The sequence below is a fragment of the Rissa tridactyla genome, chromosome 2 (assembly GCF_028500815.1).
Source record: "Rissa tridactyla isolate bRisTri1 chromosome 2, bRisTri1.patW.cur.20221130, whole genome shotgun sequence".
Lineage (NCBI taxonomy): Eukaryota > Metazoa > Chordata > Aves > Charadriiformes > Laridae > Rissa > Rissa tridactyla.
The window spans coordinates 162,221,641-162,235,467 of NC_071467.1; the positions used below are offsets into that span (position 1 = coordinate 162,221,641).

The 13,827-nt window shown below is 46.6% G+C and overlaps 1 protein-coding gene across 3 annotated transcripts in view; it reads left to right on the forward strand.

Moving 5' to 3' along the window:
- Nucleotides 1–12,374, forward strand: part of XIRP1 (xin actin binding repeat containing 1) — a 39,059-nt gene extending 26,685 nt beyond the window's left edge. For all 3 annotated transcript variants that reach the window (XM_054191990.1, XM_054191991.1, XM_054191992.1), the window contains 2 exons: nt 389–442; nt 2,057–12,374. In XM_054191990.1, the coding sequence (XP_054047965.1) occupies nt 389–442; nt 2,057–9,715 (7,713 nt within the window). In that variant the 3' untranslated portion in view covers nt 9,716–12,374. The remainder of the gene's footprint in view (nt 1–388; nt 443–2,056) is intronic.
- Nucleotides 12,375–13,827: the final 1,453 nt, after the last annotated feature.

Below are 13,827 nucleotides of genomic sequence, written 5' to 3' on the forward strand. Positions count from 1 at the left end.
AAAAGCAACCTCAAAACAATGAATTTGACAATCCATAATACAATTACAAATATAGATCCATTTCATTTTAAAAATATTTAATTATAAACAAAAATATAAGCTATATCAAACTTTGGAGAAATCAGTGCCTGTTTTCTTTTTCGCCCAACTCTAAACAAATGTGTTTGGAGTTTCAGGACTGAGAGTTTTGGAAAAAAAAAAATATTTCTGATCAACCTGGAATAAGATTTTTTTTTTCCAGCTGTACAGAACTGCCATAGAACAAAAAACCCTCACTTGTAATGGTTTTCAGTTCTCTAGTTGGTACAGATAGATAGATAGACAGATATACACAGATAATGTGTCTTCCTATGCAGTTTGATGTCATTTCTCCCTGTGCCTTTTCCAGAGTACTGTGAAGGACAACTCCGCTCGCCCTCCCCACAGCCAGAAAAGAAGCAAGGTAAGAAATGTTAAGGATAAGCGCGGTTATCTAACCAAATATTTGTGGACTGTGGTGGAGTGTGATTTAGATACCCACATGCGGCAGTGAGGAGTGCTTTCATACTGAGTATAGCAGTAAGCAGTTCAGCAGTTCTTCACAGGTTCAAAAAAAAACCCCTTATTTTTAAAAGTGCATTCAAAGTATGTTGGCTCATGTGAAAGATTTGCATTTTACACTCGCTGCAAACTACGCTGATTTTGGTATTCTGCTTCTTTTTTTTTTTTCTTTTCTTGTACTAATGTTCAATACTTATTTTTAGCCAGAACAATCTGTGTGCAACAGAGTGAAATAACACCGCGCGCCATTGCTTTGAGCAACAACTAATAATATTCCAGGCATAACTCTACAGACGTAACTCCACAGGCATGCCAAGGGTCAGCAGATCTGTTTACTGAAAGGAAAGCCACCAGGATTACAGTCTCTTTTAGATAACGATTATAGGCCTCGGCTACCTTGCCCTTGGATAAACGCCAAGCCAGCGCAGGTCGCAGGTATTCCGTTCAGCGCTCGGCGCTCAGGCTTCCCAAGCTAAGGGAAAAAAAAAATGCAGAAAGTGAGGTTCAAGGGTAGGCTAAGCAACCATAGTCCACCCCATCACGACTGCACCCTCCCTTCGCTTCTGTACCAATGCTGCTCTGAATTTGAGCTGAGCTCAGGCCGGCTGAGTCTAAACAGGTCTAACTTTTGCTGGCCCCCAGCTATGGCTGTACCCTGACCTCTGGTCCCTCAGCCTTGCTTTGTCCTCCTAGCGGAGCGCAGAATTTAGCCTGCTAATTCCAGCAGTTTGTAAACCTTAGTTACCCTGGCGCCCGTACAAGTCTGCAAGTCAAAAGAGTTTTATTTAAGTTTCCAATTGTATAACGGTTCATTATTCTTATGCAAATGATAGCATGGGGTACACGTGTGAGTCCAACAGAAGAAACCATCAGTCAGACAAATGTCGTCCCCCAGGCCCTCACTCCTGCGCAGCCCATGGTGCTACCAAAAGCCCATCATGCTAGCTGCCCTCCCAAAAACAGGCTGTCCTCATCAGCTCAGTTTGACACTTTTGTTTGGTTCCCTCTCCTCATTTTCTTCTTGAGATCTTTCTACATATTGCTCCTTGGCTTTGTCCTACACCCATATCCTACATTCCCAGACTCTCTGCAGGTCCTTACACTGCCCTGGACTCTTGGCAGCAAGAGGGAGAAGTTAACTTTTAACTCGCTACTCTAAGATAGCCTTCTTCATGTTATTCTTGTGGTCACTGCTGACACAATCCAAATGGGGCATCTCTGTTACGCTGTAGCTGGACTGAATCCTGGGGACTGTAGACTAACCAACACCATGCCTGGATTTGAGACTTGCTTTAGAGAGCGTTGCTGTTGAACCAGAGCTAACCCCAAGCCTGGAGTGTGTGCAGTGGTGTAACGCTTTGGAGTGCTGTGAGCTACTGAACCAAAGGTATGAAGCTCAATAGGTGCATGGATTTCCCTTGTTTGGCTGGCTTTTTCCTTTGCCATTCTCACTACTAATGGCCATGGGGTTAGGGGGTAAGAGGTGATGCTGACTTTTAAAACTGTTTCCCTAAAGATGGCAGAGGCTCAAAAATCATCTACAGTTGCAATCACGAAAATGGAAGACGACTTACCTCCCCCTCCTGCCCTTGGCTCAGTCCAGGTCATTGCTCCAGGGAACCAGGATCCCAATCCACTCCCTGTGCCTCCTCCAAAGCAAGCCTTCTCCAAGTTCTACCAGCAGCGTCAAGTGAACGAGCTAAAAAGGCTCTACAGACACATGCATCCTGAGCTCAGGAAGAACTTGGAAGAAGCTGTGACTGAGGACCTGGCAGAAATGCTTAATACTGAAGATCCCAATGCACAGGCATCTGTGAACCTGGACAAAGTTCTTCCAGGAGAGGTTCAATCCATGCGCTGGATCTTTGAAAACTGGGCACTTGACTCCATTGGGGACCATCAAGCCACAAAGAAGCTGGCAGAAGAAGAGATCATTCCCGGTGGGGACGTGAAAAATACTTCCCTGCGTTTTGAAAGCCAGTCAATCAATGGGGACAGTCTGTCAACATCAGCCAAAGTATCAGACACAGACCTTGCCAGAGGGGATGTGCATACTGCCCGGTGGCTGTTTGAAACCCAGCCACTAGACTCATTAAACAAACTGTATTCGGATGAAACCGAAATGCAGGAGGCAGTTCTCAAGGATCCCATCCAGGGAGGTGATGTGCAAGGTGCCAGACAGCTCTTTGAAGCGCAGTCCTTGGATGCTATAGGGCGCTGCTGCTCAGTGGAGGAGAAGAGCATCCTGCAACTCAAGTCAGAAATCCAGGAGCTAAAAGGCGATGTTAAGAAGACTATCAGGCTCTTCCAAACAGAGCCCCTCTGTGCCATCAGAGATAAAACTGGGAACATCCATGAAATCAAGTCCGTCTGCCGAGAAGAAATTCAGAGCAATGCAGTCAGAACAGCTCGCTGGCTGTTTGAGACTCAGCCCCTGGATACCATCAACAAGGACACTTCCAAAGTGCAAATAATCCGTGGGATTTCATTGGAAGAAATTGGAAGGCCAGATGTCAGTGGAGCAAGGTGGATATTTGAAACTCAGCCTCTGGATGCCATTAGAGAAATCACCGTTGAAGAACAGGATTTCAAGGCTTCAACAGATTTTGTCACAGGGGCAGATGTCAGTAAACAGAGAATGCTTTTTGAGACACAGACTCTTGATTCTCTGAAAGGAGAAGCTTCAGAAAGCGTTGTAGCCAAAGAACAAGTCGTTGGAGGTGATGTGAAATCTACACTCTGGCTATTTGAAACCCAGCCAATGGAAACCCTGAAAGACAATTTTGAGGTGGGACGTTTAAAGAAAGTAGAGCTTTCAGCAGAGGAGAAGGGCGATGTGAAGCAAAGAAAATATGTGTTTGAGACCTGTTCCTTTGGCAGCATCTCCAAGGCATTTGAGGAAGAAATTCCAGCCACCAGCATTAAAGAGGTAGTGAAAGGGGATGTGAAGTCTTTCAAGACCCTGTTTGAGACTCTCCCCTTAGACAGCATCAAGCAGGCTGATGCTGAGCCCGTCACCAAAGAAGAGGAGAAGATTCCAGCTGGCAACGTTAAAGCCAACCAAATCTTGTTTGAGACAACACCTCTATATGCCATCAAGGATAGCTTTGGCAATTTCCATGAAGTCACCTCTGTAAGCAGAGAGCAAGTCATCAGTGGTGATGTCAAGAACTACAAATGGATGTTTGAAACCAGGCCCCTGGACCAGTTTGATGAAAGCACCAAGAAAGTGGATATAATACGGGGGATCACAAAACAAGAGGTGGTGGCTGGTGATGTCAGAACAGCCAAGTGGCTCTTTGAAACACAGCCCATGGACGTCATTCATCACCAAGCCATGCAAGGTGAAGGGCAGCCCTCAGTGAAGCGGGAGATCTCCCAGCGGGGGGATGTGAAGACTTGCAGGTGGCTTTTTGAGACCCAGCCCATCCACACCCTGTACGAGAAGGCTGAAAAGAAGCAGGAGGAGGATGGCATTGTGCCCCAAGCCGATGTGAAGTCATACACATGGATGTTTGAGACCCAGCCCCTGGACTCCCTGAAAGGCCAGGAGGAGCAGTATTTACAAGTCAGTAAGGCATACACTCAGGAGGAATTACAGGGAGTTGATGTCAAAACTGTCCGGCACCTATTTGAGACTGAAACCTTGGGTAGCGGTGTTGTCAGTGAAGCTGACCGAAAGAAAACCATGCGGTACTCCAGTCGTGTGGAAATACAGTCTGGGGAAGTGTCAAGAGTGAAGGAGTTCTTTGAAGCTAAGCCCTTGGATACAGTCACCAAACCAACAACCCAGAAGAATGATGGGACAATTGAAGCCGGATCCGTGCACAAGTTCACTTGGCTCTTTGAGAACTACCCCATGGACTCCCTGAAGGACAGCTCTGAGGGCATCCAGGAAATCCCTCCAGAGAAGGATATCAAGGGGGCAGATGTTGGAGGCAAAAGGTTCGTATTTGAGACCTATTCCCTCGATCAAATCCATGACAAAGTGGACGAGACAGAGCTCCAGAAGATCCAGAAAGACACCATAAGCAAAGCTAATGTCAAGTCCTGCACAATGCTCTTTGAGAGCCAACCCTTATATGCTATCCAGGACAAAGAGGGGGGATACCATGAGGTCACCTCGGTGCAGAAAGAAGAAATCATGAAAGGTGATGTGAAAGGTGCCCGGTGGTTGTTTGAAACTAAGCCCCTGGATCAGATCAAGAAGGAAGAAGAAGTGTTTGTGATCAGGGCTGTGACCCAAGAGGACATCAAGAAAGGAGACGTCCAGGCTGCCCGGTGGAGGTTTGAGACAGAGCCTCTTGACTCCTTCTCAGAGGGAAAGATGTCTGTGCCCAGAACAGTAGATGATGTGCAGAAGGGAGATGTTCAGTCCAACAAGCAGCTCTTTGAGTCCCAGCAAGTGGGTCAGAAGAAGTACGTGAGGATGGTCAGTGTCAGCGATGTTCAGCGGGGTGATGTAAGGACATCCACTTGGCTTTTTGAAAACCAGCCTGTGGACTCCCTGTATGGGGATGCAGAGAGAAGCTCATCTATCAGTACAGTCCAGAGAGAGGACAGACAAAAAGGGGATGTAAAACGCTGCACCTGGTTGTTTGAAACCCAGCCAATGGACACCCTTAAGGACTCAGAGGTGACATCCAATGTTGGGGCCCAAGAAGTGATCCCTCGTGCAGATGTGAAAAGTACAACGTGGCTCTTCGAGAGCACACCCTTGGATAAATTTAGTGCTTCTGAAGGTAGTATAGAAACAGAACTGAAAGAAAGGACCATGAAGGAGACTTTAGAGACTCTCTGCACTTACCAGGCTATTCAGCATGATGGGATCCTCATTGAAGCCAATGATATGGAGAGTGTGAAGATGGTGAAGTACCAGCTCAGCAGCCCAGGTGCTCCAGAGATCCTGAAAGAGGAGATTGTGGGAGGCCACTTGCAAAGGATCATGCTGCAGCTCCTGCACAGAACCAACGTGGAAGCACAGAGTGTGCTGGTGGAGGAAGACAGAGAGGGCAAGATCAAAGTAAGCCCATTGCAGCTATTGGACCAGAGTGAAGCTATTAAAGGCAAAGAGGACTTGAGTGGAAATGTAGCTAAGGCTTTACAGGGTCTCCTCAGTCAAGACGCTTCCATCAAAAAGGGGATGGTCTTACAAGAAACAAAGTCAGGATCAGTGAAGATGACTCTCTACTCCCTCCTGTTCCATTCTGTCCAGCAGAAAGTTGTCAAGGGGGATGTGAAGTCAACGATAGGCAACCTGTTGGCTTCTTCTCAGGAGCAGAAAGCAACAGCAACTGTTAAGCGTGAGGACAACGAGAAGGGAAATGTCCAGCTTTTCGCAAGCTGCATTGAGAAGGGAGATCTAGACTATCTGAAGAATCTCCAGCAGGAGTCGGAGATACAGTCCCTCATCTCTTCCCAAGCAGAGCAGGGGGCAGACGAGAGTGCTCCACGGGTTGTCCAGGGGGCTAAGATACATATCTTACCAAATAAAGAACAAATAGAGAAAGTAATTGCAGAGGGTGAGCCAGGGGCTATGGCGGGAGCAAAAAAGGTGTTCGCATGTGAAAGCGTGGGCAAAGAGGGTGCATTAGAGAGAGAGGCTGTGCATGCAGCAGGTGTGACAAGCGCCACTGTGCAATGTCTTGGGAAACCCCTGCCCACAGTGATGGGAAAGGAAGAAATGCTGTCAGGGGGGCTTAAAGTGACTACAAAGTCAATTCAAAGGGTTGCAGATGTCAGCAAGAAGGCAGAGAAAGAAGAAGCATCCTCTGCCTGTTTGAAGGAACCCATAACTATGATGCAAGGCATATCTCCAACCCAAAAGATGGCTCAGAGGGAAGAAGTCGATGGGAAACAGCAGAGTTTGGGGATGGCAGAAGCCAGTCAGAGGCAGCCAGAAGAAAAGGCCCTCGGGAGTGATCTTCAGGCTGCAATGCAAAGCCTGAGGCTAGCAACAGCAGAGGCAAAAAACATTCAACATCATGTCCAGAGCAAGCTACAGAGAAACAAGGAGGAGGTCCACGTGGCCTGCAGGCAGCAAACAGTCAACACACAGGGCACAGTGACCCTTCAATCAACTGTACACCAACAAGACACTTCATCCACCAGGCAGGAGAGCACCAGCACTGCCGTCAGGACCACCACCTCTAGAGTCCAGGAGGCATCCAAGACCCACACAAGCGTGTCTCAGAAGAGCATAGCATCACACAAAAAGGTCAGTGCTTCAGAGGAAGTACAGGGAGGACAACTATTGAGCCAGGAAAGCCAAGTTGTGCCTAGTAGAGATGTTAGCATTAAAGATGGCCTTTATACTGCCACACCCGTGAAAACCTATATAAACCCTTTTGTTGAGTCTGATTACAAAGAGCAATCAGTGCAAGAAGAAAGTGATGTTATTGTCAGAGGGGATGTACAGACAGCTATCAGAGCACTGCAAAGTGCCGCCACAGAACAGCGCCTGGTAGAAAAGGAGGATGTTGTCCGTGGTAATTTAAAAGCCACACTTCAGTCGCTGGAAAAGTCTAACGTTAATGTCTCCAGAGGGGATTTTAAAGCCGCTATGATATACAGAAATGCAGGGCAGTCCTATTCTGTGTGTAAAAAGAAAAATGAGACTCAAGTCATTAGTAACAAGACAGCTGTAGTGGCTCCAGGGTCGCAGGCTGATAATGACTTTCCTCCTCCTCCCTCAGTTGCTGTGATGAAAGCAGAGCATTGCCCACCCTCAACTAAAGCAACAAGAGAAGGTGCCCTTCCACTACCAACCAGCAAAGATGAAGCCCCAGGATGTTCTGCACCACTCCAGACCCCTCCTCCTGCCCTCCCTTCTCTGTCCTGCAAACCCAGTGATCAGAGTCCTGCAGAGAAGCCCAGGACTCCTCCAAAACCAGAAATTACTGCTCCACCCAGGAAAAAACCAGTTCCTCCTCCAAAACCTGAGCACCTCTTACACGAAGCACAATCCGCTTCTGCAAATAACAGCACAAGCAGATCAACCAAACCCGTCCCTCCACCTGTGCCTCCGAAACCTCCAGGCCTGAAGGAGATGAGCAAGCCAAAGCCTCCCCTCACGGAGCTGGGATTAAGCTGCATGGAAGTATGTGAACAATCAGGCCATGAGGAGGTTCAAGCAAAATGCAGCACTTTGGAGACATCTGTGAACAAGCCTGTCACAGTTCAAGGTGTGATCCCTGAGAGAAAGATGCCAAAAAAGACTGCCAAAACCCCTCTTCAAATGGCAGAGGAAAGGTACAAGGCAAGCAAAGCAGGGCAAGGAAAGGTAGAATCAGACAGTGCTAAGACTTCAAAGCCAATAGAAAATGGAGTGGTTAGTTTTCAAGTCGAGCAGGGAATGATGAGCGGGAAAGCAGCAGCTCTAAGGAGGTGCACTGGTGAGGTGGTTCAGAGCCATATAGACCTGTGCCAAGATGAGAATGGGTGCTCTTCAGTATCACCTCCAACCTGTCCTGGTAGAGCACAAACACTTAATGTGCCAGGACAGACTGAGCCAAACCTCTCCCATGGGGGCCACATCACTCCTCCAAAAAAGGGAGATGACATTGCACAAAATGCCTCATCCAAGGTGGAAAGAGAAAGTGTGTCTAATTCTTATGGATCGTGGAATAGTCAGAGAGTCATACAGCAGGTGAATGAAATGAAGCAGATGTGTCATTCAACGTCCTTCCATCAGCAGTCAATGAACTCCTTTGAGGAGCAACAACAGGCTAATAGTGGGCAATTGAAATGTCCCGATGGGGAGGCAGAGACACTTGATCAGGAGAAGCCAGCAGTTGTTATGAGAGAAAAACCCAAGAGAGAAACAGAAGATGAGCGTCGGAAGAGGCTGTCAGTACACAAAGAAGAGATCATGAAAGGCAATGTCAAGGAGGCTATGGAGATCTTTGAGAACCTCAGGAGACAGGAGGAGCTGCAAGAGATCTTGACTCGAGTGAAGGAGTTTGAAGAGGAGACAAGCAAAGTGGACGTGAAAGCTCTGAAGAGCTTCTTTGAGAAGGTTCCTGACTGGGTTGTTCGTCAGAAGGCCCACCAGGCCAAGCAACAGGATAGGGCTGAGACACTGGCAAAGGAGGACACTGACAGTGTCTCCTCAGTGGAGTTGGCTTTTGGGGACCTGGAGCGAGCAAGTGCTGAGATCATCCACCTGAAGGAGCAGACACTTGCCCGGCTCCTGGACATTGAGGAGGCCATCAAGAAGGCTCTTTATTCTGTCTCTAGTCTCAAGTCTGAGTCAGACATCGCTGGGCTCTCAGGGCTGTTCAAGGAGTCTCTAGGGAACACCCAAAGCTCAGTAAGCAGCAGCAATATCCGTAAAATCAGCATTGTCTCAAGCAAAGCCAAGCAGGAGGGAACCACACCAGAGGCAGGGGAGGCAGCATCTGGAGGGGGTGCAAAGGTGGCAGAAAAAAACGAGGTAACCAAGGCAGAGCTTGGTGTCCCCCGCCTCATTCAATCTCGTGGCAGCTCTCCCTCCTCACCTTCCTTCATCTCCATCGAGTCTGCTGCCAGGAAACCATCAGAATCACCCAAGACAGCACATTCCCCCTGGGACGCCCCTTCACCAGACTGTCTTGACACTTCAGGAAAGAGGGATGCTTTTGCTCAGGACAGCTTTAGCTCCTTTAACCATCCACCAGCAGGTGAGAAGAGACCAGAGCCTACCCAAACAAAAGCTGGGCTAAGCTCGATGAAGCAGCACACCCTTGGCAATGCCAACCATCAGATCAGTGAGAAAGAGAGGTGCCCTCTAGACACCTCCAAAGGCAGCTGCCACTGTGGGGTGAAAGGAAGCTTTTCAGACTACTCCTCCCTGAATGCACCCAGCCCACAAAATCCACGGAGGCAGAAAAGCATCTTGGAGCTGCAGACAGGGCCCGATGGGTCCAAGCTCTATGGAGCCACCCGGACTGTCATGGAGCAGTACGAGGAAATGGACCAGTTTGGAAACAAGATCATCACTTCGTCCACCACAGTCACCAAGCAATCTGAGACGCAAACATCTTCCACATGTGATGTGGTCTCTCATCCCCAATATGGCTCACCTGTGTTTCAGGGCTACTTGAAGAGGCCAGGTGAAGACTTCCACACCAATGGCAGTTTTCAGGAGCCAGGAGTGGTCTTTGTAACCTTTGGCAACTCCAAGCCAAAGAAATAGGAGATTCTGGAGAGCAAGAGAGAACTGTGTGAGACAAAAAAGAAAGTCCACAATAAAAAAAATAACCTGGTTCATCCACATTACACACAGGGATTCATCTACACCCAAAGGACTTCTCAGGGCCATCGTCTGGGTGTTTGCCTACCAACAGGACAAATGCAGCCTGCCTTGACACTGAAGGAGAGCAGCCCTCACCTGGCCAACCCAACAGACTTGGTGCTGCACCACAACCCTGACACCGTTAGAAGCACAAGGGAAAAATCCATCCCTGGGCACCTTAGAGTAGCTTCTTCCCCCTAGAGTGTTTTGGGGAGGGGTTGGGGTGTTATATAGGGCTTCTCTGAACTAATGCAGAAGAACAGGTGGGATCAATTAAAGAACCAACCAATCTGGTCACTGTCAAACACCTTCATGCTACCTTCTTTTTCTAATTTCAGTACAGATTTCCAAGAAGGGCATCCTAACAACACATATACACTCATGCTCATATTGATGGGTGGGTTGGATAGGTTTTCTCTTAGCCATTAACAAAAGAGAAGGAAAAAAAAAAATCTCAAATTGCTGTCACTATTGGGGTTGGGAGAGGTATTTGTCAGTTTATTTTTCAGTTCCTGGAAAGTACTCGATGCTACTGAAAATTGTCAAGCCAAGACCTGCAGCTATTATCAGTGCCGTTCCCCCAAAGAAAGATGCTATGAAAGATTCTCTACTTGAGTCAGAATGGTTACTGCTTTCCTTTCTTTATTTTTAGAATTGTAATTTATTATTCAATATATACAAAAACCTTATTTTAGATTTTCCATGCTTTCATACATGTTTCCTGTTTAAATTCATTTTGAGACTTTGTAAAGCAATTTTCTTTTTATTATGAATTTGTTTTGTACATTCTCAACTCAATATTTTAGATATTTTGTGGCTTTTTTTTTTTTTTAACTTCTATTGCTGCATTCTGAAGGTAAACATTACCTCTAAAAATACTTTGGTCTGGTTGAGTGTCTTTTGTTGAGTGCTTGTTTCCCTTGAAAGCACCTAGAAATCATCTCTCAATGAACCAGTTGAAACACATATTGAGAGCACTCTAAATCACTGGAGGGATTTAGTCTACATCTTCTTTACAATGTGAGTGGATTATCAGCCCTGTGGCAAGCAACATTCATACTCTTGTCTGAAAACTGAGTCGACTCCAGGGCGATGTATAACACCCAATCCAGGACCCTGCGTAGGTCCGTGGAAACTGGGTAGGATGTGTACACCAAGAAAGGTGTGAACATTTTCCTGCACCCGTTTCCTCCACGTGAGATGGCAGGGGAGGTGTTGTGCCTCCACAAGCCCTACACAGAGGGGCAGTTGGTGAACCAGCCATTACTCAGTGCTGTGCCTCAACTCACATCACAGGTTGACCTCAGTTTGGGGGTGAGGCGAATGAGCAAGGAGTTTGCTCCAGGTGTGGGAGAAGGCGAAGAGCCTGCAGAGTGACTGGATGGTTTCTCAGGGAGCTGTGTCCTACAGCCTGCTCAGACCTAGACTACCGACCCCTGGGTCTGACTGTAGACCTTCTAGTTGAACCATGGCAAGCCATCTCATCTCTCAGTGCATCAGTTTACCTTTCTGCAGAATGGGACAGTAACCTCATTCAAAAAATCATATGTTTCAGTAAAACGTTAAGGTTAATATTTGCTTTTTTCCTCTGAGAAAAAAGAGCCCACACTGATGAATGAAGAGAAAGGACTTCAGAGTTTCAGAGTCTACCACTCCATATCCCTAAGTCCATAGACGGGTTTTTAAATAGGAGATATTATCTCACACCGTGCAACACCTTGTTCAAGGTGTTGTAGACCAGGTAGCAGTTCTGCTTCCCCCACAAAAATCAGGCACATACCCAGAGCTCATTGGTTGGCCTCTAGGACTCCATAAATTTGAAAGTAAGATATGGCAAAACAAAAGTAAGAAAATAATTTTCAGTTCCACCAAAGAATACACCAAAAGTTGAGGTGGAAGAGCAGATCATCATAAACTGAGCATATCTGGTTTCAGGGAATCAGAAAAAATAACCACTTAGACTTTCCCCGTTGTTTTAGTAGGACCAATTGCAGAAACAAGGAAGAGTCAGCAATCTGGAGCTCCTCTTCAAAATTTTTCCAACACTGCTTTCTTATCCTTGTTTTTTTCTCAGCTTGTTTCAGGATGTCTATGACACATGTTTGTTTCACTTCATTTTAAGGACAGCTGCAGAGCAGTTTTTGTAAGCTGCAAACATGTTGTTTGGGCAATGAAAATGATTCCACAGAAACTCAAATAAACCCAAATATCCTGCACTGCCAGTGCTTAAAAATACTGATCTTATTGTTTGTGTTTCTGGTTTTACAGGATTTCTAAATGTCTCAATGAGCCATTTATGAGACTAAAATCATTTAAGATGTGCTCCTTTCATGGTATTTCCATCAGCCAGGAACTGAAATACCATGAGGGGACAGATGCTGCATTATTTCAGGACCATACATGACTCCCTGAAGCACTGAAAGAGCTGGAGAAAAAAAACAAATGCAAAGATGTAGAATTTAAATACAAGCTGAAGGATCAGCTCACATTCTTCGTGCTTCAGACCTTGCAATAATAAACCAGCAGAACACACACAAACTTTAAAATCCCAAATGAGTTGTCGTAGTTTTTCTGTGATCTTTGGATACAAGACATGACACTGTTCACCATTCTGCGCCCTAGTAGGTCACTGCATTCTCACACAGTGCTAGGTAGATATTTTCAAGAGCCAGCTGGCTGGGAGAACTACGTGGACCAGCGGGCAGAGGACAGATGGCCTTGGCTTAACTGTACCTCCTTGAGTGGTCAAATGACAAATTCAGCTGCAGATCCAGTTCTCTTGCAGCAGCAGGCGTGAAATATGCCACATTTGAAGTACCTACATCAAGCGCTACCCTTCCCAGCTCCGTTTCAGCCACTGGTGTCCCTGAGGATGCTCACTCTTAGGTCAGACAGCTTTGTGCTCACCATCTCCTCCACCTATCTATAGTACAGACATTTTCAGGCTGACCTCTCCTACAATATAAATTTTAATCTACCTAGGGGAAAAAAGGCAACAACTGGTAAGCCATAAGCCAGCTGCAACTTTCAGCATAGCAGTAATCAGCAGTGCACTAAAGAGCCTTCCAGGAACACTCTGTAGCAGCTTTTCACAGAATTCTTGAGATAATTTCCTTGCCCACAGTGCCATTCGATTGCTGCTAATCACCTCTCTGTCTTCCAAACCATTAGAAAGGCTTATTCCTGGGGCTGATAAAAATACCTCTGAAGAGCAAGAGTGTTTTCCAGGCATCAGACAGTGAGCACTTAAAATAAATCCCCTGGTGAAAGGGACCTGCATCCCCGATAAAAGATTATGCCGCTTTGGAAAGACACTCCAGAAATCCATACGTTCATTCCCAGCTAAGAGTAGAGGGATCTTGTTTGTTTGCTAAACAGCTCTGCTTCCTTCCTTGGTCATGATTAAAGGAAAGCATTTTTTTTCTTATCCAAGAAGGGGCATATCGACAGTTTCTCTCTTCTCTGTCAGGACACACTCCTTTGGGCTGTATGAGAGCTCGTCACTGTAAGAGTTTCCTCTGTCTGTGAGAGTACCTGGTTGTAGCTGTGATCTGTACTGCCAACCACAGCAAAGTTGATCCATTGGCTGAGGTTTGTTATCACCAGGACTGGCGCTTTGTTCCATCGTCACAGATAATGCTGTGTTCGTGCAGCTGCCCATCGCCACTCGCTGTTCTTTGCCAAATAGCCTGCTCATTTCCTCCTGGGAAATGACATCCATGCCACAGGTGCAGAGCTTCAATTACTCTTGGAGAGACCTGCTAACATGGTATCACTTCCCATCTGGTTTCTGCTACCATTTTCCACTTGGAAGATCTGCCTCTTTTCATGAAAGCACATTTCTTGTTCACCTTCCCCAGCACTGTCCTCCCATTAGTACCATCACAGTTCCGTAGTCACATTGGTGAAATTCATCCTGCCTAACTGACTAATTTTGTTCAACAGCATAGGCCTGGTTTAGGGTATATGCATCACCACCTAGATTCACTTAAATGGACCTCCACTGGGTATAC